Source organism: Elgaria multicarinata, chromosome 11, assembly GCF_023053635.1.
Source record: "Elgaria multicarinata webbii isolate HBS135686 ecotype San Diego chromosome 11, rElgMul1.1.pri, whole genome shotgun sequence".
NCBI classification, from domain to species: domain Eukaryota; kingdom Metazoa; phylum Chordata; class Lepidosauria; order Squamata; family Anguidae; genus Elgaria; species Elgaria multicarinata.
In genome coordinates, this window is record NC_086181.1 from 27,501,573 (window position 1) to 27,526,627 (window position 25,055).

Genomic DNA, 25,055 nt, shown 5'->3' on the forward strand with positions numbered 1-25,055 from the left:
TGTTTTTTTAGACTTAATGATATACTCCCTATAGTCATGTCTTTCAAAACCTCAGCAACTAGTACAGATGAGTGAATATTTACTCAGTTAAGCCCCCAGATGACACTTTTTGGGGTTGGGAGAAAGTTCTTAAAGGAAAGCACATTGGATTTGCCATTATAGTTCTTTTACATTAGTAGAGAGGAGGGAATTGCTGAGTGGGTTACTCTTCTCACTCCTGCAAATTCAGTTCCAACAAGTGTTAATAACCACAAAAACAACCGCTAGAAATGTGCTGTGCAATGGTTCCCTCAAAATTACAACAAGGAGGATAGAAAGAAGGTCATTCTCAGGATTTGAAATATCGTGTAATAGAAACCCCAGGCGTTGAGGAGTTATTCTATCCTATAACTTGGTTACATGGCGATCTAAATAACTGGGGTGGTGTATCTTCCATTTATTGAGGAAGAAGTGCTGCAAACATTCACAGCTTCTCTACATAAAGCAAAAAAAACCTGCATTTTTTCCAGGATTTTCTGCTTCTAGTTTCTTTGTGGGATTATGATGGGTTTCTTTACATGGCAGACACAGGGTTTGAATTGAGGAAAGTTCTTCCTCGGCAAGTTCTATGTTTCTGTATGTTTCAATTTATAGCCACTAGATGAATGGTGTCATTATAGTGCTATGCTGGCATTTCACACAGCCAATAGATTGAAAAAGTTTATGTTATCTCCAACCTTTTTGAAAGTGGGATAAAAGTGGAAACCCACAGGAGACATTCTGGAGGATGATGGAATCATGAAAAGAACCCACTAACTTCCATGAGTGTCCAAACATGAGCGTGCAATAAATCACATGTGTAGAGAAGCCCTTATTTATTTGTTATATTTATAGCCCACCTCTCCTCCAAACAGTCCAAGGTGATGTACATAATCCTCCTCTCCATTTATCCTCACAACAACCCTGTGAGGTAGGCTAAACTGAAAGTCCATGACTGGTTCAAAGTCACCTGGTGAGTTTCATGGCACAGTGGGTACTAGAACCCAGGTCTCCCCAAACCTAGCCCAACACTCTAACCACGACACCACACTGGCTCTCTATATGTATTGTATTGCTATTTAAATAATAATAATAATTTCTAAATTTGCATACATACAGATATATTAGCATATGCAAATTGGTGTCATCTTTTTTGGCGATGCATGTCATTTTGAAGATTCACAACTGGCCACCCTGGAGACATGAGAGGGGAGGAGGATTCCCACTCATTGCAATGCTTGGTAAATATGCCTTCCAGACTGATGAGGTCAGCATTATAACTACACACCACTATCTTCCTTATCCAAGCCCAGAACATAGGATGAAACGGTTCCCTATTTCAGATGGGCGGTGGAGGCGTGGGGAATGGGAGTGAGCAGGGCTCCCTCAGGGGATGCTTACCCTGATGGGCTGAGACTTCCGTTTCTTACCTCAGGGTGTCCTTCACCAACCTCATGCCCTCCAGATGAGTTGGACTGTGACTCTCATAGTGCCAGAGCACTTGCCATGCTGCTGGGGATGATAGGGGTTGCAGTCCAATATGTCTGGCAGGATCTTGAATGTGGGAGGCTGCCTCTGGGCACACACCTAGGATGGCTGTTCTGCTCGGCAAACCCCTTGCACTGCCATTGATCTCCTGAGTCTTGCTGTCCTCTGAATACAAGGTGTTGTCCTTAGAGCAGAGGTGTTGAACCTCTTTCATGCTGAAAGCCGAATTCAGTTTTGAAGAAGCTGTTGGGGGGCCTCATTCCGGTGGTGGGGATTTGGGGGCCTCTTTGCCGAAGGCAAATGGAGGAAACACCAAAAGGCTGGGCTCAAAAACCTGGCATAGTTTAGCTCTTATGTCCAGTAGTTGTGAAGTCATCAATTGGAGGTTGGGTGAAAGGGGCTAGGGGCTGGGTGGGAAGCCATGGATTAAGCCTCCACAAGGGCATGACATTCCCCACCCCTGCCTTAGCGCCCATTGACTTGGGCCTGGGGGACCTTCTCCTCCATGACTCTTGTTCCAAGCTGTGAGGCAGCTCCTCACTCTGTCCAGCTAATCTAGGGAGAGGAGGAAAATTGGCCTAGTAGCAAACACACTCTAAACTAGGGACGGCACTTCAACTAAACCCCATCGCTTCGAAGCAAGCAGGAAATAAAGCAGTAATAAATAATGCCCAGCAATGGTATAAAAGAGAAATATCTACATTTTAGGAAATAGAACAAATCGTGGATCTTCTATTCGTACAACTGGAGCTGAGATACATTCTAGCAATCTCAGCTCCTAGTGTATCAGTATTTAGTTGCCTGTCTATTTAACCGCATTTCCATTTTCCGTATCTATTTTAAATTACCGTATTTTCCGGCGTATAAGACGACTGGGTGTATAAGACAACCCCCAACTTTTGAGAAGATCTTCCTGGGTTAAAAAGTAGTCTTATACGCCAGAAAATACAGTAGTTTCTTACTTTGTAATTTGACTTGGAAGAAAAGGTTGCCTCCCACAGAGATGGACTAGGCCTCAAACCAGGAAACTGCCTTATACTTAGTGAAGGCATCGATCCTTTGCCTACCTGCCTGACAGCAGCTCTGCATGGTTTCTGACAGTTGTCCTCCTCAGCCCTACACCGGCTGCTTCCAGAGGAGGCTTTTATCACGCCATTGCCCGGCCTCATTCACAGAATTTGATTGAGGGGTCCAGATGTTGTTATTGTCCACTTGTAATTCTCCTGTGTTTTCCCACAGCTTCTTTTCTTACCATGGGAAAAAAATCCCTTAAGAAAGAAAAGACTGAATAGTTCATGCCTGGCCCTTTGCATCCGAAAGCAGCCCTGGAAGTTGCCAGGGTTTCAAACTTGGGACCCTCTGCATGCAAAAGTAAGTGCTCTACCACTAAACTACAATCCCATCTTCAAACACAACTTTGGTGGGACTCATCCTTATCTAGAAGTATAATAATGGATGGAAATAATCTGCTTAAATTGCACACACGCACATTTTGTGTGTGTGTGTGCAATTTTTTTAACCTGTCTCCATTAAACTGTTTTTTGTTTTTGTTTTTAAAGATACTGTCTTCCACAACTGAGGAAGAATCGTATTTTTTGTAATTTTTTAATCTGTCTCCATAATCTGTTGCCCCGCCCCCCAGAAACGTGTCAAGAAATGCAAGACATGAGATTTAAATCATTTAATTTACTGAAAGTTCCACTTCCGTTGTGTGCAGTATTAGAGAAGCCATTTTGTATCAGAGACATTACCCTGCAGAAATGAAATACCAAACCAAGAGCACACCTAGTTAATCCATGTGTTCAGACACAACTCTCGGGACTTAATATAAGCCAGGGATCAATCCCGGAATCCATTTTAATGCCAGTGGGGCATTGGTCTGCAGTCAGTGAAGAAACAGTGTCTCTGAGCATGTTCCAGAGTACATTATCCTTATTGCTGAATAATCCCAGCTGACCTTGGGGCAGGATTTCCAGACCACAAGGCAAATTTCCAGGAAGCGTTGAACCCCAACACTGGCAGATTTATAAATTAACCATTAGACCACTATACAAAATTTGCCTCATGCCTCCAGAATGTTGGATAAACAAATTTCACATTATTTCTCATGCAATTATCCCCTTTGAAACATTTTTCAACATTATAGTTTTAGCGTTTCCTCAACCCTGAAAACCCCAGCGCAATTGGTTTATTGCAGATTGTCATTTTTAAATTGAAAAGCCCATAATGATCAGAGCTGCTCTTGCATATATTGCTGCCGATGATACTTCTACAACTCCCCTGATTAGCTAACATCTCTCAGCAGAAACTTCGATGCTCATCTGAAGAATAAATGGTTCGTTATAATATTAGAATCAGAGCCGCCGAATGCCATTGCCTGACGGAAAGCTTAGAACCAATGAAACGGAGGCCCCTCTTCATACACTGTGTAGGATTCGATTATGGAATTCACTGCCACAAGATGCAGCAATGGCCACTATCTCAGGTTGGGCCTGCACATGCAGCAGAATGAGGTAAATAAGGCATTGGCAGAAGGCTGAGGTGGTAAAATGGACTGCAGCATTTTAGACTGCAACCGGGGGATTCTGCTTTTCAGTGCTACCCCATGCAGGGCCGGCACTCCCATTCGGTAAAGTGAGGTGGTCGCCTCAGGCAGCAGATGCTGGAAAATGGCAACCAAACTGAAGGTTCAGCACCTTGGATAGATCCCTTAGAATTCTGACTGGTTCTGGCTGAAACCCAGAGCAGATTCACAGCCACGACCCTCCACTGACTACACCAGCGTATCTCAAACCTCTGAAAGGAATTGAAGAAGTAGAATCCGTTTCAGAAGAGTAGCCATGTGTTAATCTGTCGTGGTAGTCAAAACAATGAGGCCTGGGGCACCTGAAAGGCTAACATATATGTTATCTGTGGCAGGATATATGTGTGTGTGTGTGTGTTAGTATTTAAGGCACCACAGGATTCTTAGGATGCAATCCTATACATGTTTAGACAGAAAAAAGTCCTACAACTCCCAGCATGCTGGCTGGGGAATGCTGGGAGATACAGGATTATTTTCTGTCTAAACATGCATAAGATTGCAATTTTAGTTGCTCTTTTCCTTTCAAAAAGGGGTTTTGTCCCCTCTTTTTCAAATGGTGAACAATTCAGTGTATAGACAACCTGTCTCCACACACACACCCCAACCAAAGCATAAAATAGCAGTTTTTATGCCACTGACAGCCATGACTCTTAATTTTAAAAACTGATGAGGTGAAAAGGCCACCCCACACAAGAATGATGGTGATAGCTGTGGCAGGCAGAGTCCCAGTACCATCTTCTCTGTACCCAGTGTCGGCTCCAGGTTTTTCAGGCCCCATGAGTAAGACACCCTCAGTGGAAAACCTCCCTCAACAAATCTCAGTGCTGCTCTTTCTCCTCATCTTCTTTCTCCTCATTGCTACCACTTCTGGCTTGACAGGAAGAAAGCAAGGGGCAGCGGCGTCTGCTGTTCCTCCTTCTCACCAGCACCGTCATCTGGGCCAGAGTAAGAGGCAGGAGTATAAGGAAATTGCCATGGTGAAGAGGAGTAACTGTGGAACTCCTGCTGGGTGTAGGCCCTTGGCAGGAGCCCAACCAAACTGACCCTTCATGCTAGATCTGGCTGTGTCCCCCTATGCGAGTGAGCCTCAAGGAGGCCCCAAAGTGCCAGTTGTTACGACTTTGGAAGTAGGAGGCAGACCACCATATTCTTGCCTCACAGAACCACTTTACTGGGGTCAAAATGGCTGACAACCAAAGAGACTGAGGGTGCTTCCAGAAGGAGGGTTTCCTGATACTAGCAATCAGAAGCCTTTGCATGGCATTCCGTTTTTTCTTTCTGAATGGATTTTCCGTGGTAAGAGAAAAGGCAGAAGAAGCTACAGGTGACGAGCTGAAGACGTTGGCAACTGGACCCTCCTGTAAAATTCCGTGAACAAGGCTGGGCGACAGCACCATCAAAGCTTTACCTGGAAGCACCCTGACGGAATAAGAGGGAAAGAGGGGCAGATGTTGCTCTTCTTGGCTACTAGAGTTCTGAATGCAAATGGGAGGGAACTCCTGTACATCTATCAAGGTTTCTCCATTCTAGTGCCCCGCCACAGGGGGGGAAAAAGTTTCAGAATGGAAGCAGCAACTTCTTTCCCTCCAGTTAGACCAGATTCACCAACCTGGTGCCTTCCGGAAGTGTTGAGCTGCAACTCCCATAATTCCCAGCCAGCATCTGGAGGACATCAGGGTTGGGGAAGTCCATGTTCAACCACTATAACCGAGTCCAAGCGTTCCACGAATGGCCAATGGCTATGTGGGGCCTAGAGTTTCTCCTTGCTGTGAATCCTCTGGTGTTGCACCAATGACCGTTTGTTTGCACACCTGCGTCCGCACTCGGCGCAGTGATGTGGCCTGTCACCCAAGTGGGTCCTCTGGTGCTTTGTGAGGTGAGAGGAGTCGACAAACTGCTTCCCGCACTGAGGGCAGGCGTACGGCTTCTCCCCCGAGTGGATCCTTCGGTGGACCGTCAGATGCCCACGCTGGCCGAAGTGTTTCCCGCACTCGTTGCAGCGGTGCCGTTTCTCGCCCGTGTGGGTCCTCTGGTGTACAGCCAGTGCCGACGGCCACCGGAACCCTTTCCCGCACTGGGCGCACACGTAGGCGCTGTCCCGGGTGGCCGTCCCTGGGTGGGTCCGGAGCCCTTCAGCTCCCGCAAACCTCTCCTCATACTCTGCTTGTTGGAAGGGTTCCTCAGTCCTGACTGGGGTCCTCTTGTGTGCTGCCAGGGCAGAGAATCCAGACGTAACTCCAGCTACCAAAGAGAAGAAGAAAAATGTAGGCAGCCTAATACCAGCACACAAGAGGAACGAAATGAAAAGATACAACAGAATGTTTATTGAAAGAAAGACCTCACCCTCACTGACAAAATTTACAGATTTCCTTCTTAGTCTTGCAACCACATTCGATATACGATGTACGCTTTTGGTCACCACACCTCAAAAAGGAATGTCTCCTCGTCCATATCATCTCAAGTGTCTACTTCTATTAGGGATGTTGGAGGAATCCAGTTGGGGGGTGGAGCTCCACAAGCTTTCATGAGCTCAGCCCCCCTGGACTCCATTCTGTCTTCTGCTAGCTGACCCGTTTCAGTGCACAACAAGCCAGGCCAGCTGGCAGAATTTCCATAAATTCTATTTTTATTTTTTGGCTCCCTCCCTGGTGTGTTTCCGGAGGCAGGCTAAAACTTTTTTGTTCTGGTTGGCCTTTCAGGAAGTAGTCTGGACCTCTGTTGATGCACAGTTTATATATTGGATTTTTAAAAAAGTAGTCATTTTTAAATGTTTTTAAACATTTTAATACGGTAGCTTGTTTATTTACTGTTTTAATTTTTGTATATCACTATTTGTTTTAACTGTACACGTTTTGATTTGTAAAGCTGCCTTGAGTCCCAGTTTTGGGAAAAAGGCAGGGAATAATAATAATAATAATAACGATAATAATAATAATAATTGTTCGTGTGCAAACTACAGCCATAATTTGCACAGATACAGCCAAAAATATGCGCAATTTATAACTGTATTTTGCAGAAACCGCACATGCGGGATCCTGGGGAAGTGGCAATTTTAAGGGGGGGGGAGAAATGTCTAAGTTCCCAGATTTTGGGGGAAAGCCCGTGGCTCAGTTCACAAATGTAAGCTGAGCAGGGGCTCCAGGGAAATCCAACGAGCCCCCAAAAGGCCAGATTTCCCCACGACAGCCGTCCCTAACCTCTATTCAAGTGTTCAGTTTTAAAATCAAATGGAGCAGAAGCTCTGGCACCCCAATCTAGTGCACGCAGCCTCTTGGTATTCTTCCAGGGCTTATAGTCCAAGCTACGCCCCCTGGAGTAAGCCCCTTGAAGAGTATCCCCACAGCCTGAGACAGCAATGGGGTGGTGAGGCGGCAGGCAATAGGATTCGCCCGTGTCAGGGAGAGCGGCCGCTCTTTCCCATGTGGGCGAATCCCACCAACTCTCATCCCCGACCTGAGACTGGGGGTGGCAGCAGGAATGCTGGGCAGCCTTGGTCCCTTTCTCTGTGCTGGGAGGGAGCCAGTTCCACGCCTCCTTTCAGCACAAAGAGAGAAAAAACATAGGGTGACCATATGGAAAGGAGGGCCGGGCTCCTGTGTCTTTAACAGTCGTATAGAAAAGGGAATTTCAGCAGGTGTCATTTGTATGCATGCAGCACCAGGTGAAATTCCCTCTCTATCACAACAGTTAAAGCTGCAGCAGCTATAGTAGAGTGACCAGATACAAAAGAGGGCAGGGCTCCTGCAGCTTTAACTGTTGTGATGAAGAGGGAATTTCACCAGGCGCTGCATGCATAATACAAAGGACACCCGCTGAAATTCCCTTTTCTATACAACTGTTAAAGATATCGGAGCCTGGTCCTCCTTTCCATATGGTCACCCTAGGTGACATTACAGGGGAGTGACATCACGGGGTGAGGCATCATCCAGCCTGTTGTAGTCTTGTCGTCCGAATCAGCTCCCTGTGAGTAGCCACTCGTGTCGACAAAAGAAACAGTCCAGTGCTGATTTGAAAGACACTTTACTTTAGGAATAAGCAACTTTCCATCCTAGGGTAAGATGGCTCAGTTCAGCCATGTGGTCAGAAATCCATGAGGCAGGGAACAACAACAAGAAGGAAGTAGAAGGAGGAGATAGGAAAGGGAAGAACAAACATCCCACCTTGTTCAGGTACACATTAACCCTTTAGCTCCAGGTTTAGTGACCTGTAGCCTGAGTTCTGCTAACAGGTGGGACTGGTGGGACTCCCTCCCAAGCCAAAGCAGTTCTGCACCCCTGATTATAGGGAGTTCCAACTCTGCCTTCTCCGCTCCCAACCTCCTATGCAGAGATGTACAGAGGTCTGCAAAGGAAATGTGAACATGACAACAAACTCTGCGTGATCAGGACCCCTGATAAACCATGGTTCCTGATCGCGGGGAGCTTTGCAATCACCTTCATTTGAATGCCACTTACACTCTCACTGCAAATCTTCCCCGTCACAATGGGGAGGCTGGGAGCAGAGGAGGCAGGTGCGGAGTTCTCTCTACAAGGTTTTAAAACTGAACGCCTGAATAGGTCTTTAAGATAATGCAGAAATCCTGAATGCAACTTCTATTAAGCCCTTCCCCCAGCTCCTATTCCCCCGGCTCTGCCCCGTCTGCTTTTTTGTACCATCTTGCCTGACTAAAAATAAAAAATCTGGAGATCTCAAAAGCTTGCAATTTTTGTGTGATTTTTGAGTTGGCCTCAAAATGGTATTACGCGATATGGATTTTGGAATTTTTCGTGTGGCCCATACAGCTGCCTTTGTTTTTCAAAATAATCAAGGGCCTGGAGCAACTCCCCTGTCTGGAACAGTTACAACGTTTGGGACGTTTTAGCTTAGGGGAAAAATTGTGAGTATGGAGGGGACATGAATGGGCCATCTAAAAATTATATGGTGAGGAGGAAGTGGATAGGGAGGCATTTTTCTCCCTCTCTCATAATACTAGAACCTGGGATCATACAATGAGGCTGATTGGTGGGAGAGTCAGGACAGATAAAAGGAAGAACTTCTTCACTCAGCACATAGTTAAACTATGGAATTCATTATCACAAGACGTAGTGATGGCCATCAATCTGGGTGGCTTTAAAAGGGGGTTAGACAAATTCCAGGGAGAGAAGGCTATCAATGGCTACTAGTCCTGATTGCTATACATTACCTCCAGCATCAGAGGCAGAACACCTCTCCATGTCACTGCTGGGGACATAAGTGTGAGGGTGCTGTTGCCATCATGTCCTGCTTGTGTGCTACCCACACACTTTGGTTGGCTGTGAAGACCACTGTGAGGACAGAATGCTGGACAAAATAGGCCTTTGGGATGGCTCTTCCTTACTTTTTATGTGTTACACTCAAGCTAGGCCCAGCCCAGTATCAGTAGTACAATATCTCATCTTCAGATGACTGGTGGAGATAGCTATGCTGCAGGGGAAATAACTACACTTATCACTGTTTCAGGAAGCTGTCTTACATAGACTCAGGCTACTGATCCATCTAGCTCAGTATTGTCTACATCAAGAGTGGGGCACCTGTGTCCCCCCAGATGTTGATGCTCCAACACCATCAGCTCCAACTGCCCTGTTCTATGATCCCCTTGAGGATCACAAGGGAACCTGGTAGCATCTGATCAGAATAAGAATAGGGCAAGGAGAAAATAGGACCTAGGATAGCTCCAAGCGAGTCCTATTCTCTCCTACTACAATAGGAGGATGTTGTCTCAGCAGGGAGCTAAAGTCAACTGAAGCCTTATGTAGGCAAACAAGATCTGCAATGTGGTCAGCTGTCTCCCTCCTGGATGAGCTGACTGGACTGTAAAGAGCCGTTGCCTGGTTTTGTAGCCTGAGACTTCTGCAAGGCTGGAGAGATAGAGATTCTGCTAGGGGCTCTTCTAGCAAGTTTAGGATTAGCAAGCACCATGTACATTGATGGTGCTATATAAATAAATAAATAAATAATAATAATAATAATAGGATGGAGGCTAGACTTTATGATTTGTAGTTCAGTTGCTTAGAGACTAGGCTATTCCTGTTTGAAGCAAATTTTGGGATGCCTCCAGGGTAAAGAGCACCAGGCTTACCCGCCCCTACAGAACGACCTCGCCTCCCAGAGCTGCCAGAGCCACCTTCGTCCGCCGATGAGTCCCACGTCACCTCTGTGTCAGAAGAGCCTGCACCAGAAAAGGGGCTCAGAGTAGTTCAACCCAAAATGGCCAAAGAAAACAAGAAATAACATTAGAGCAGCCTTCCTCAACCTCCAGATGTGTTTGGGCTGACTGGAGCATGCTGGATGTTATAGTCCAGCAAATCTGGAGAATAGCAGGTTGGGGAAGGTTGTATTAGAGGGTGGGGTAGGATGTGCCAGGATCCAGAGGACTCGCACTCTAAAACTGGTTCCTGTCATGGAGAGCCAGGGCCCCACCCCTCACCCTAAAAACCAAGAAGCTGAGCTCTGAACTGGGAGACCCCAAGAAATATGGTACTGCTGTTCCAGGGCATACCATGGAGGAAACAACTGCATCAGATGCTCCTAAAAATAAGGATATGAATACCGTTCATGCCTGCATCCAGCCTTCCCCAACCCGGTGCCCTCTAGGAGTCTTGGAATACAACTCCCATCATTCTCAGCCAGCATGGCCAGTGCCTGGCTGGGGTTGATGGTATCACAGTCAGAAGTGTGGAGAACTCAGGGATATGGCCATGCACGGATTTAGGGCTTGTGGGTTTCCAGGTTTCAGGGGGGCAGGGCGGGATTACATGCTACTCAACTATCCACTCAACAGCTGGAACGGCAGTGCGAACATGTAATCTTTACTTGTAAAGCCGGCAGCTCTGATCTACGTGGTCAGCGTTGCACTAACATTTGTTACTAGATTTTTTTAAAAAAATGTGGGGAAATTAACAGCATTAGTGCCTGATCAACACATTATGAGAGCCACTTTGAGTGCTTCTGATGAGATCTACAGGTGCAAATGTATTGTTTTCTGGGTAGGGATAAAAGCATGTGTGAATTATGCATCAAAGTTGTGAAATGGGCGGAAGAAGCCATTTTTAAAAATGGTATTAAAATGTGGAGCGAACAGGAGGGGAACTCCTAATTCATAATTCTCCTGGGGCACCATTTGGGCCAGCTCTGGACATGGCAGAAATCTGAGCTGCCACTCGACAAAATTCAGTTTATGTCTAGCTAGGCTGGTTTTAAAATTTGGAAGGATTGTGGAGGGGGGAATTCATTAGTTACATTCTGAACAAGAAAAGAAGAGGAGGTACCCAGCTTCATTTGCTCTGGTTACTTTCTCAAGTTCTTGATAACAATGACAGCCCTGCATGAATCGCCCCCGATAAAGAAGGCAGGAGACGTTCTGTGTGAATCCACCATGTTTTGTCCAACCAAGGCCACAGAAAAGGGAAAAGATAATAAACCAACAGCTGTTCATCCTTTGCTTTTGCCAAAAACACACTCACTCAGCTCTGCTCCTCCTCCACCAATGTGTTTGGAAGACAGCACTTTTTCCATTAAATTTATTTTTTTATTTTAAAAAAAATATTATTATTTTAATTCCCATGCTGACCTCTGCAGCAGAATAGAACTATGAAAGATTTTTGTGGACTAGTAACTTTTTGGGGCTCATTTGCAAGGCTGATATTTATCAGATAGGTAGTTGAGTAGATAGGATAGGTAGACAGATCCATCCATGTGTACGGGGCTTTACAAAGTATAAAAGGACAGCTCCCTTTTCTCAAGGAGCTTAGCATTGAAATCTGCATCTCAAAGGTGGTGACTACTTACCCAGAGAGCTGCTGGCATCCCCTTCACCTGCCTGCTTGACCTCCCTGCAGAAGAGCCTCTGCCTGGTGTCCGATGGAGCCAACTCTGTCTTTGAGGAATCCACCTCCACCACATCCTTGAAGGGCCCTGGCACCTGAAATGGGAGGGACGGACCCATTCAGTGGAGAGGGACAGGGCTCCCAAGTTCTGGAAGAGATTCCCTAGAACTTCCTTGGGCTTCGGGATGGAGTTGGATGCACTTGTAAGAGTAAATATGATTTTCTGTCTTGTGCTCATTGCAACCAGGAAGGATACGTATTACGTACACAGTCAGTTTTCAAAAACTGTAGGATTTTAGGCTTCCCTCACCACCACCACTTCTACTGTGGCACGCGTGGGTAAACAGAGGCAGCAAAATCTCCCTTGAGAAAGCTAACATAAGGTGCTGAAGATGTGGGCACCCTCTGTAGTGGGCCCCTGACGCCTTACCACCAGCGGTCAGTTCCTACTGCGAACCTTGGAGACTGAGCACAGGGTTTCAAGGACGCCATCTAGGCTGCAGTAGCAGCCCTCTTAAACATCCAAACAGCTGATACCGAGGGCCAATCCCAGCCCACCAGGCCCTATAAAGGCTGGCAGATTGAGCTCTGGGCTTCAAGGGTAGCATCTAGGCTGCAGTACCATCTGGCTGGAGCATCCCGTCACCTAACCCTGAAGACCAATCCCAGCTAGCCAGACCCTATAAAGCCTCAGTTTCAGAGTTTAATTGCTTGGTTGGAGCAATATGTCTTTGGTGTGAGGGCTCTGGCAGCCAGTCCCTGGTTGCTATGCTGTATCCTGACCCCTGCCTCGTATCACCTCTGATCCTTGTTTCTTGCTCTGGAAAGTGACCCCTGCATTATCTGGACCCCAGACCTGCTTCTGGCCCATTTAGACAGATGGCCATCTGCCCTGGGACCGCATCCTAACTGCCTGGCACCTGAATTGCCAGGGAGGGGCCTGTTCTATGCAAAGAGACAGGGCTCATAAGGGGAGGGTGGCCCCACCAAGTTCTTCCAAAAATTCCCTTGAACAGCTGAGGGAGAGAAGGAACTTGAGGTGGAGCTGGATTCATTCACTGAAATCACAACAGCTTGGCAGTTTTATTATTGTTGTTGTTGCTTCTTGCACACGGAATTTGAGGTTCCCTTCACACATAATGAAATTAATACATTGAAAGCAATTTTCTGACTTTGCGTAGCAGGGCACTTAAAGTATTCCAAAATCTGGACAAATGAAAGAAATCATTCCAACAGAAGAAAGAGCAAGGGGACAGGAGCAGGCAGAAGAAACATCATGGCCTGCTCCTGTTGGACACTTCCCCCACCCCCACAGTGCAAACTGTCATCTTGGCCCTGTGAGGAAGAAAAAAGAGCAAGGGGACAGGAGCAGGCAGAAGAAACATCATGGCCTGCTCCTGTTGGACTCTTCCCCCACCCCCACAGGGCAAGCTGTCATCTTGGCCCTGTGGGGAAGAAGAAAGAACAAGGGGACAGGAGCAGGCAGAAGAAACATCATGGCCTGCTCCTGTTGGACACTTCCCCCACCCCCACAGGGCAAACTGTCATCTTGGCCCTGTGAGGAAGAAGAAAGAGCAAGGGGACAGGAGCAGGCAGAAGAAACATCATGGCCTGCTCCTGTTGGACTCTTCCCCCACCCCCACATGGCAAACTGTCATCTTGGCCCTGTGGGGAAGAAGAAAGAACAAGGGGACAGGAGCAGGCAGAAGAAACATCATGGCCTGCTCCTGTTGGACACTTCCCCCACCCCCACAGGGCAAACTGTCATCTTGGCCCTGTGGGGAAGAAGAAAGAGCAAGGGGACAGGAGCAGGCAGAAGAAACATCATGGCCTGCTCCTGTTGGACACTTCCCCCACCCCCACAGGGCAAACTGTCATCTTGGCCCTGTGGGGAAGAAGAAAGAGCAAGGGGACAGGAGCAGGCAGAAGAAACATCATGGCCTGCTCCTGTTGGACACTTCCCCCACCCCCACAGGGCAAACTGTCTTGGCCCTGTGGGGAAGAAGAAAGAGCAAGGGGACAGGAGCAGGCAGAAGAAACATCATGGCCTGCTCCTGTTGGACACTTCCCCCACCCCCACAGGGCAAACTGTCATCTTGGCCCTGTGGGGAAGAAGAAAGAGCAAGGGGACAGGAGCAGGCAGAAGAAACATCATGGCCTGCTCCTGTTGGACTCTTCCCCCACCCCCACAGGGCAAACTGTCATCTTGGCCCTGTGAGGAAGAAGAAAGAGCAAGGGGACAGGAGCAGGCAGAAGAAACATCATGGCCTGCTCCTGTTGGACTCTCTCTCTCTCCTCTCTCCCTCCCTCCCTCCCTCCTGAACTCCTGTTCCTTGTGTGTCATGTCTTTATTAGACTGTAAGCCTGAGGGCAGGGACTGTCTTTTTTGCTAAGTGTAAGCCGCTCTGAGAGCCTTTTTTGGCTGAGGAGCAGGGTATAAATATGATAAATAAATAAATAAATAAGTAAATGTGCTTAGGAAGGTATCTATATATTAATACGGAGCACAAGTTTTGGTTCACTCCGTTTCGACCTCTAAATATTATCCGATCAAGTTTGGAATGGTCTCGAATTAAAGCGGTCAATGCCTAGAATAACTGCAGAAGAATAATTGCACCCCTGCGTCCTCGAAAATCCATTGACAGCTTCTCAATTAATTGTTAAAGTTTATAATAATTTGTATCACAGAGCTGACTGGGCACGCAATACATGATCACATGCATTCGCTACTGAGGGACAGCCCCCAAGGCGCTTGGGAATGTGTACATCTGCGGTGCAGAATCTCAGACATGACGGCAAAATCCACCCACTTGGGGTCTCTTCAGGGTTCCACAGATCAGGTGGGTGACCATTTTCCCATTGTGGGCCAAATTACCTCAGACCAAAATTGTCCGGAGGTGTTCCCCCACTACATTCCAGCAGTGGGTGGAGCCACAGTCAAACTGGGTGGGGCCAGAGTAAAATGGGTGGAGCTACAGAAATGACTCTTAATTTTGTCCAGGAAGAAAAAAGGTATTTGCATCCAGGCATTCTCCTTCCCGGGTGTGAGCCCACTTTTATAATTGGAAAGATTCAATTATTGTAGTTGGCGTAAATAACATCTCTCTATATAAAACGCTTAGGTATGTTTCCACACAGGCTTCAGCTGATACAGGTTGCTAAGCAATAGTAACAACATGTAACGACAAGAGATACAGGTTGCTAAGCCCCTCACCCAACTCCTCCGGGCTTTCCAAGGTAATCCTACCCCCTTTTCTGCCTCTTCGCCCCCCCTCCCACGAAGGGGGCAGTGCCACGGTCTGGAGCATGAGCAAGGCTCGACCGGGGCCCTTGGTGGCCGGGTGGGAGGCCGCTCACCTGCTGCGAGCCCCGGCCCCAGCCTAATCTCATGTGAGCTGGGCGGGCAGCCCAAGGCTGACAGGAACCCCGGGGAGAGGGGGACACCTGCTCCCCCTCCCCCCAACCTCCCTGCCCCCTAGGTCTGCCAGACAGCGCTGTATCGGCGGCCTCCAAACAGCCCCCGCCCCCGCGATGATATTTAATTAATAAACTTTAAGATATGCTACTACAACGGTGTATGTTACGCTGGGTACAGCTAATCAGTAAATAATATCAGTAACCTGGAGTATGGCAAATTAAGGGGTATGGCCCCTGAAGACCCTGGATGCTGGACTGGGAAGGCTGGAGGTCCACATTTCGACCAGAAGTTCTGCATCCCTAACTCTACTGCATGCAATAAGATGTATGCCAGGGTTGTTGAATCTCCTTCAGTCCGCGGGCCGCATTCCAGCAGTGGGTGGAACCCAAGGCAAAGAGGAGGGCCCGAAAGACCAAAACTACAAGCCTATTATAGCTTAAAGCTCTTAACTGCCAGTGCCTTGGGCTGTGCCTCTCTAGGAGTGTATCCCCTTCAATTGTGGAAGATGGTGTTTATTGAGATTAAAGATATTTTAGGAATAAAGATTGAAGAGACACCAAGAGTGGCATTACTATCACTTTATGAAGATGTAAAGTGTACTAAAGAAATTAAGGAACTGATAACTAATTTGCTGACTGCTGCAAGATTAATTGTATCAAGGAACTGGAAGACTCAAGGAGATTATAGTACTGAAGAATGGTATAAAGAAGTTTGGGATATTGCTATAAACGATAAACTGACATGTAATCTTAAAGTAAGAAGAGGTATAGCAAAAACGAATGCATTTGAGGGGATTTGGAGACAGTTCCTTGAATATGTGTTTTTTAAGGGAAGTGGGAAACTGCCTCCAGAAGAGGTCTTAAGGTTTTGGAATCAGGAATGATCCCGAAGGGAAGGGGGAGCACTTTTTTGATTATGTTTATGGATAAAATATATATGCTAACACTTAAATAATCAAGTAATTTGTCATGTATTATGATTTGTTTATGTGTGTGATGTTTATGTTGATGTATTTTTTATTTAGTGTTTAATAAAAATTATATATATATATATAAAAAAGGAGTGTATCCCCTTCAGATACAGAAAAATATTTTCTTAGATTACTGTTACTACACGTCGCAGGCACCACCAGAAATGAAGCTCTCAGAAGATATAATGGGGTAGTACATGACACTTTTAAAGAAGCAGCACCATGTACATTGATGGTGCTATATAAATAAATAATAATAATAATAATAATAATAAGCAGCTTAAACATGTAATTTAATAATTGGAGATGCAGAATAGCACAGAGGTTTAGATAAATAAATAATGATAAAATCGACATTTAGTATTGAATTAGCAGTTTGAACGTTTTACGTGCACTTCTGTTATGAAATTGTGAAGCGATTTCTTTTAACAATCAATCTCTTGAGTTCCACTTGGCTGGTTCACATATTATTATTATTTTAATTAAAGCATTGACCACACAAATTCAGCGAAAAATACCAAAAGTTACTTTTGGGGCTAATTTCATCAAAATAATTTTGGGGGGAAATGTTTTTTCTATTATATATAACTCCCAAACTGTGGGTCCTGTTGATTTCTGGTTCTTTTTATTTTGAAAAAGCTTTCAAAACTGAACAAATTTCTCGCTTACTCTACCAAGCTATCTCTAACAGTTTTAATAGAAATTTAAGACGAAGTTGTGAAAACTCAAGATCGGGTAAAACAACTGATTAATGAAGGCACTAAATCACAAGTTACACACACTCACGGTTGTGAAATTTTTCACAACAGCTACATCTAATTTTATTCAATGGAGGAAGAGGGATAATTTGTCTCCCGTTATCTCTCCTAACATAAAAATAGCCCTTCTGGATTTAGATCAGCCATTTTAGGACAGCAGGAATTAAGAGGGAGGCGAGGGACTTTCTCACCTGCAGTACTCGTCTCTCTGCCTCCTGCTGTCTTGCCAGAAAATCTTCAGCCAGAGCCACCGCCTGGGTGCAGGTTTCAGGCACTCGTTCGCACACACAACTCTGGATCTCATCTGGCAAGAGGTTCAGGAATTGTTCCAGAATAAGCAGCTCCAGGATCTGTTCTTTGTTTCGGCAATCTGGCCTCAGCCAGCGATGGCAAAGCTCCCGGAGCCGTCTGCACGCCTCCCGTGGCCCCCTTGCCTCCTGGTATCGGAACTGCCGGAAGTGGCGTCTCCGCTTCTCAGTTGCCATGGGTTCCCTCTTCAAGATGGCGGCCTTCACTTTCCCATAGTCCCTTCTGTCACTAGTGTCCAAACTGAGATAGGCCTCTTGGGCATCCCCACCCAAGGCTGGCAAAAGGCGGGCAACCAGCTCTTCCTTTGGCCACCGACAGGCATGGGCCACGTGCTCAAAGGAGGCCAGAAGAGCCTGCATGTCATCCCATGGTTCAAATTCTGTTGGCCATGCCGTCCCACCTCCAAAACAATGGGGCTGCTCTGCCTCTTGGCTTTGCATATCCCAGCCCTGGATCTCTCCTGCATCTGGTTCCTCCTTCACCAATGGAGATGCCCTCCAATTTAACAACTTCCCGGCGCGAGTGACGCAAGAAGCCTCTCCTGCCTTCTCTGGGGCTTCTCGCATTTTGAGGCCTGGCAGTCCTTGGTCTTCCATTTTGACTCCTTGTAGCCTCCGTGGCACTTGGTTTAGCACCCGCAGCTCTGCCCCAGCCCCTGCCTCCATGGCTATCTTCTCTCTCATGGCACCACTCTGTTGAATTCCACACTCTCGCTTCTCAAAACTCTGTCTCTCTGTCTCTAGCAAACAGAGGAGGAAATTTATAGTCCCTCTGCTTTGGTCAAGTCATTCACGGAGTGCGTGAAACAATTTAAGGGAGCCGTGCAAGAATCAGAGCTGCAACTTCGATTCAGTTCACTGACGAGTCCATTATAAAATCTTTGGAAAAATTAGAAAGGTGACCCGAATAAATGAGGCAGAGGATATAAAAACAAGTACAACCACCAATATTTCTAAGGCAAGGACTTTCAAAAAACATGGGTGGCAGACAGACACCATCACAGAGAAGAGGCATCCCTTCCCATCTTTCTTTCTACACCACGCAGGATATTCCACTATGAAAGTGGTATGAAAGTGGTATACAAAAAGCAAGAGCCACACTACTGCTTTATAGCAGCACTGAAGTGCACTGACAACTCTTGGGGCCCATGACACATACCATATACCGCTTTCATACCACTTTCATAGTGCTATATCCTGCTTGGTGTAGATGTGTCATGGGCCCCAACAGTTGTCATGCGCTTCAATACCACTATAAAGCAGTAGTGTGGCTCCTGCCTTTTTTATATACCGCGTTCATAGTGGAATATCCTGCTTGGTGTAGATGAGCCCTAAGATAGTGCCTGCTGCGAAACATGTGGGCATTATCGAAAAAATGGACAGATACTTTTTGTCCTTTTCAGCTACTGTTTTATTGATATGCGGACTTATGCAGATTTAATCAGTTAAACCATCTATGATTCATCAGCTAACGTTTCTTTTAATCAAATGACTGCCCTAACAGAAAAGAATCGTCTCTAGAAAAAAGGAGCAAGGCCAACATTTCTGACAGAAGAAAGCCCATTCTCCCTGAGATGACAAAATACAGAAAGGGAAGTAGGGAGAAGCAAATTAACTCTGGATCTCACAGGTGCCAATCCCCTCTCAGTATAGACTACATATTTAGATCGTGTTCAAACGTGTTTAATTTCTGGGCTCCCAACCCAACAATGGAACCTTAGCCTTTTGAGAGGACTGGGACCTCAAATACTGATCTCAGTACTCTGAACCAAATTAGCTTCCCAGAGTAGTTTGGGGATACCCATGACATTTAAACTGGTTTCAAACTGGGTTAGAAGCATCCCCTTCGTGCTTCCTAATATGGCTTGGACGATGAGGGATTTCGGAGTCTGGGATTGACTCCTGATGGGACCCGGAGTTACAACGCTTCTATCCATAGCAAACACTTTAAAGGGGAGGGTTGTCTCGTTATCCTTTCTAGGTGATCGAGAGATCTGATCTCTTGCCCACATTTATGCAGAAAATGCACAACTTCTGTGGGAGACAAATTGACTGTGCACTGTACAATCTAGTATCTCAAGCAACTAAAGGAGAAGGGAGAGCAAGAGACAACAAACCTATCTTTTTAAAAGTATTTTTGGCTTGAAAATTAAGAGACAGCTGATAGACACCACCGATCTTGATGGACGTGAGTCCATCTCTCTCCCCGCCCCCCTCTCTCTTGTCTAGCTAAATATTTCCTTCTATAATACTGTCTTCTACCATCGTCTTCCAGATGCCTCTTTAACTCACCCCCAGGGTTGCCTTGAACACAAGCTGCTGATTCTCCAGCTGCAACACCCCCTCTCCATCACCAAAGAGGCGGAGCAGGAAGGAACTTTGGCTACTGGCCTAAACCCCTCTCTCATTCCCCTGCTCTATCATATTAACCCTTGGAACATCTCATTCATTGAAACATTGCTAGCAGAAAGATGAAACCGGATCAGCGTTGTGCTTAACAGGAGAACTGCGTGTGCTTCTGTAACTTTAACTGTTCTTCCATACAATTAAAAATGAGGGAGAGAGAGAAACAGAATTGTCCTTATTGTTTAGAGCTATAAATGGGCAAAACCCAATTCTGGTTCCAAAATTAGGCCCAGTGGTAATAGGCTTTGTGCATACAAGGCAGCTCTGTGTACAGGGCCAGCCCAACCATAAGGCTGAGTGAGGCGGCCACCTCAGGCAGCAGATGCTGGGGTGGGGGGCAGAGAATGCTGGCAAGATATGGATGGATGGAGCTGTGTGTGACTCCTAAGGTAGCCTGCAGCCCTCGGGTATGGTGAAGGCTGTTGTCCTGTTGCCAGCACTGAAGTAAGATTCAACTGCCAATCCAGTTGGCTTTTGTATATGGAAAGGGGTGTCATCTTGTTCTTTGGCCCAGGCAGCAATATGACTTGGGCTGGCCTTGTACCCATGCAAAATTCACCCCAAATCCAGCAAATTGCACTAGCAAGTAATGTTATCATTCATGGGGTGCTGGGGGTTGATGCTCCAGAAGTTAAGGTTTGGTCCCAAGGACATCAAATCGAGGCCAAATGTCAGAATTATCCCCAGCCCCATGCCATCTCCATGCAATCACATCCCACAAAACAACCGTCATAATTGCACAGGAGGAAGGAATGCCTTCCCTAGAGAATCTGTTGTATTTTCCCAGGAACAAAATACTGCCCTTTGAAGGCATGGAAAATGTGGCGATAGCTTCATAACAATAAGGAAACACTGGACAGATCAATGAAAATGTCCACCCAGTGTGCAGCCGCTGTAAAGAAGGCAAACTCCATGTTAGGGATTATTAGAAAAGGAATTGAGAATAAAACTGCCAGTATCATACTGCCTTTATACAAATCTACGGTGCAACCCCACTTAAAATACTGTGTACAGTTCTGGCCACCACACCTAAAAAAGATATTATAGAGCTGGAAAAAGTGCAGAAAAGGGCAGCTAAAATTATCAAGGGGCTGGAGCAGCTCCCCTGTGAGGGAAGGTTACAACAGGTGAGATTGTTTAGCTTGGAAAAAAGGAGGCTAAGATAGAGATGTATAAAGTTATGCATAGTGTGGAGAATGTGGATAGGGAGACATTTTTCTCCTTCTCATACTAGAACCCAGTGGGGTCATCTCATGAAGCAGATTGGTGGGAGATTCAGGACAAATAAAAGGACGTGCTTCTTCACACAGCGCATAGTTAAACTATGGAATTCACTATCACAAGATGTAGTGATGGCCACCAGTTTGGATGGCTTTAAAAGGGGATGGATAAATTCCTGGAGGAGAAGGCTATCAATGACTACTACCCCTGATGGCTATGGGCTACCTCCAGTAGCAGAGGCTGTCAACCTATGTACAGCAGTTGCTGGAGTACATGGGTGGGAGGGTGCTGTTTCACCATGTCCTGCTTGTTCATCCCTGGCTGATGGCTGGTTGGCCACGGTGTGAACAGAGTGCTGGACTAGATGGACCCTTGGCCTGATCCAGCATCAGGGGACTTCTTATGTTTTTTGCGCAAGAAATGGGAAACAAATGTGTGTTGATTGTGACAATCACTGACTGCCCCCAAACGTCAAGATACCAATTTATGCAGCCGTATGCTCCAACTGTTCCTGCTTCCTCTGGATAGTCCCTGCTTTTCAATCTCTGTCCCTGGTAAATTGTTGTCCTGATTTTGTTGGTGGGTAAAATGCTGGGAATTGTTTTTATTTTTAATGGTGGTGTGCAAACATTTCCTCTAGAACTGCCATTCTTCTTTAACTCTGAGGTTAAACTTCTGAGCCATAGATGGATGTGCCTTCGCTGTAGTGCACATGCAAGGAAATGCACATGTGCATGAACGCTAAGGCGCTATGCAGTCCACAACCTGCCATCAGGATAAAGCAGGGACCCCAGAGGAGAGAGTGGGAGTGTTAGAAGTTCGCAAGGCAAGAGTGCCCTTAGTTTCCATCCGTGAAATGTTGAAAAGTATGAAGCAGTGCCTAGATAAGTTCCCAGTGTGGAGTGCTCCTGGTTAGGTTACCTTTTCCCTGTCTACTCCATTCCATGCCATTCCTCCTATTCCCTGGTTCCCTGTCTTTTCCTCCAACAGATATTTTCCTAAACTGTTTTTGTACTTCTGCACATCTTGCAGCTCCCCCAAGCCTACTTCCTTCTTGTGTGTAGAGGATGCCATTTTGGCAACATATAAGGTGCTTCCAGACGAAGCTTTAATAGTGTAATTCATTCATGGAATTTTGCAGGAAGGGGTGTGTGTGCCCAGATGGCGTGGCCTTTCCATTTGTAACCCTCTTTGTTTTCCTACTGCTTCCTCCATCTTCTTTCTTACAACAGAAAATCCATCTTCTTTGCCACAGAATAGCAGCACAGTGGCTTTTGACTGGTAAGAGCTAGGAGCCACACATCTGGAAGAATGAAAAGGCAGGTGTTAGGAGTATAAGTTTGCTGTCAGTAAATAGGATGATCATAACGGACTGATGTATGATATATAGAAATTGCAGGTCTTTCTAGATACGCTTCTACTCTGACAGGGCTTAATACTTCTCCTTATAATGCTTGTACTAGTTCTAGACGCATTTAGGATGCAACCCTATGCATGTTTAGACAGAAAGAAGTCCTACAATTCCCAGCAATCCTCAGGCAGCCATGCAGGTGTAGGACTGACTTCTGTCTAAATATGCATAGCATTGGGCCCTTATTTATTTATTCTATTTATATCTCACCTTTCTGCCAAAAATGGTGCTCAAGGCAGCTAACAAGAATAAAATACAGATTAAGAACAAAAACTTAATTAAAATAGAGCTTCAAAAGAGATCCATTAAAACACAATTAAAAACACAACAATAAAAGAAATAGTACTCATCTAATTAAAACATTTTCTTCAACAGACTAGTTTACATGCTAAAGGCCTGCCTGAATAAAATCGTGAAACAATATTATCCTCACTCTATCTACACATAACAGAAAGGAACAAGGATTGCCTTGCTACCAGCGGGTAGTTTTGTTCTGCTGGGGATTGCTATTATATCGCTGTCATCATGGCACTGAATTGGCACTGGTCCGCTGCCAAACCCCATGGTATCGCTGGTGTGGGGTGGCTGCAAATAACCCCACTGAGGGAGGTAGTGGAGGCTTTTTGGCAGCCATTAGGCTCACTGGGCCTTTCCCCTTCCCCTCCCCCAGCTTCCAGTGACCAATGGGAGGTCACCTTCCACCTGGGAACGCCTCCCGAGCAGCACCTGAGCAATGACAGATGGCGGAAGAACCACTCTGACCTCACTTGGGCAGGAAAAGTTCGCCTAAGTCCCCGACTTTTCTGCTGCGGATCTTCAGCTCTTTGCCCCAGGGTGGCTCCAAATCAGTGGCTTTGTCATATAACTGTGCAGCATCGATTCAGAGCCACCCCGGGGCTTCCAGAGCGTATAGGCAGCCCCACGGAAGTTTGTCTGCAAGCAATGCAGAGCATGAATTTCAAATTAAAAAGAGGTGGGAAATGGTGTGAGGGATTTGCCACATACCTGACAGTGATGTCATAAGGCACTGTCCAATCGGTGCCTGCGACATCGCAGAATCAGCAAAACCAGCATGATAAGTCGTTCTTACTGAAGCAAACCTTCCTTTCCCAGCAACAGCAGTTGCCAGTTTTGGTTCTGCAGTGATTGATTTGTTTTCTTGCAGTGACCTGCTCTTCTTGGGTAGCCTGTGTTGTTGTTATCATTATTTAAATAGCAACATCTATGTCAGGGGTGTTGAAGCTCTTTCAGCTTGAGGGTAGAACTGAGTTTCAGAGAAGCTCTTGGCAGACCACATTCTAGTGGCGGGCAGAGCCATCTGGAGACCACTACAGGCCGGATTCAGGCTCCGTAATGCTGATCTATGTGTATGATGCTTTACATAATCCAGGATCAGACCTCTATGGTTTCAGTGACTGAACTCTGTAATGTACCAATAAGTCAGCTTGCTGGGCCACTATCATTTGGGTGATTACCGATGGCCCCATGATCGGCCAGAGCAAAATACAGTGCCTAAAACCGCCCTGCGTGCGCATCATAGCCAGGACTAGCCCAAGATATTTTTTGCTGCTGCCTGAGGCAAAAAGCAAGCCATTCACATACAGAAGCTGAGCAAATTAGGAGCCGAATCTTACTTCAACACTGGCAATGAGACAGTGGGCATTTCTACACCTGCCTTTTTTCCTGGGAACATCCCGGGATCATCCCTGTGCATCCAAATAACACACAGGGTATCCTGGGAGCAAGCAGGGACGATCACTCTATTTGCCTGGGATAATCTTTAGGTATAGAAAGGGCTAGTGTCCTCCTCCACCACACTGGAGAGGCACTGCACCCACAGCCCTGTCCTCCAACACCTTATTTATTCATTCATTTAATTAGTCCCTCTATAACTGAAATCTCTGAGGGTGACACAATAAAAACTAAGATAAAATCCATGGTTGTTTTTGTTGTTGTTTAAAAAGCAAAATAAACTATCAATGAAGTGCAGCAGACGGTAGAAACTGGCATAACAAAAAGAATTGAAAGTATAAAAATTAGGCTGCTCAAAACGCAGCGTAACAGCAGAGAACACTGCTCTCTCCACAACCTCACATCCGCTACCAGAGATGGCCACTTCATTCTGGTAGGTCTGACTCTGAGTAGTTGCTTGACATGGGTACTGATGTGCAGCAGGTATAAAATCCAGTCGGGTCCCTCATCACAGCTGTTCTTTCTTCTCATATCTGGGTTACGAACCTGCAGTGAGACCGAAATCTCACTGAGCACTGGCAGCCAGATGTGGAATGCTGTTAGTTTCCTGCAGAACTTGAACCATACCTCCAGTCGAATCTGACCTGAATTCAGTGGAGGCTGGTGGCTCTGATGTCAGTAGGGTGGTGAAACCGCACTGGGTTCTGATTGAAATCTGAAGCGAATTCACCACCCCACTGACATGGGAGCTACCAGCCTCCACTGCCTGAATTCTGTTCAGATGTTTTCTCTTCAGCCAAAAGAGCAACCCCAATGAACACGGGTCTGAAACACTTTCCTAATGAGGAAAGACTACAATGTTAAGCGTGTTTTAGTTTTAAGGGGAGAAAATGAGTTAACTTGTAATCCTATACTCATCCTACATTGTGTGTCTGAA

The 25,055-nt window shown here is 46.1% G+C and overlaps 1 protein-coding gene across 1 annotated transcript; it reads right to left on the reverse strand.

Moving 5' to 3' along the window:
* Window positions 1-3,172: 3,172 nt before the first annotated feature.
* LOC134406024 (zinc finger and SCAN domain-containing protein 16-like) lies at window positions 3,173-19,735 on the reverse strand. The gene is made up of 5 exons (XM_063137253.1): window positions 19,681-19,735; window positions 17,272-18,267; window positions 11,897-12,029; window positions 10,188-10,277; window positions 3,173-6,331 (listed from the first exon to the last, which is right to left on the reverse strand). The coding sequence occupies exons 2-5, from the start codon at window positions 18,070-18,072 to the stop codon at window positions 5,841-5,843; spliced, it is 1,515 nt and encodes a 504-aa protein (XP_062993323.1). The 5' UTR covers window positions 18,073-18,267; window positions 19,681-19,735; the 3' UTR covers window positions 3,173-5,840.
* Between the last annotated feature and the right edge of the window lie 5,320 nt (window positions 19,736-25,055).

Excerpts from the sequence above, each read along its gene's own strand:
- LOC134406024 (XM_063137253.1), bottom strand. The coding sequence starts at position 18,072 with ATGAGAGAGAAGATAGCCATGGAGGCAGGGGCTGGGGCAGAGCTGCGG. Across the intron at positions 12,030-17,271 it reads CAGAGAGACGAGTACTGCAG|GTGCCAGGGCCCTTCAAGGA; the intron begins GTGAGAAAGTCC and ends CTCCCATTTCAG. Across the intron at positions 6,332-10,187 it reads AGGTCGTTCTGTAGGGGCGG|CTGGAGTTACGTCTGGATTC; the intron begins GTAAGCCTGGTG and ends TCTCTTTGGTAG.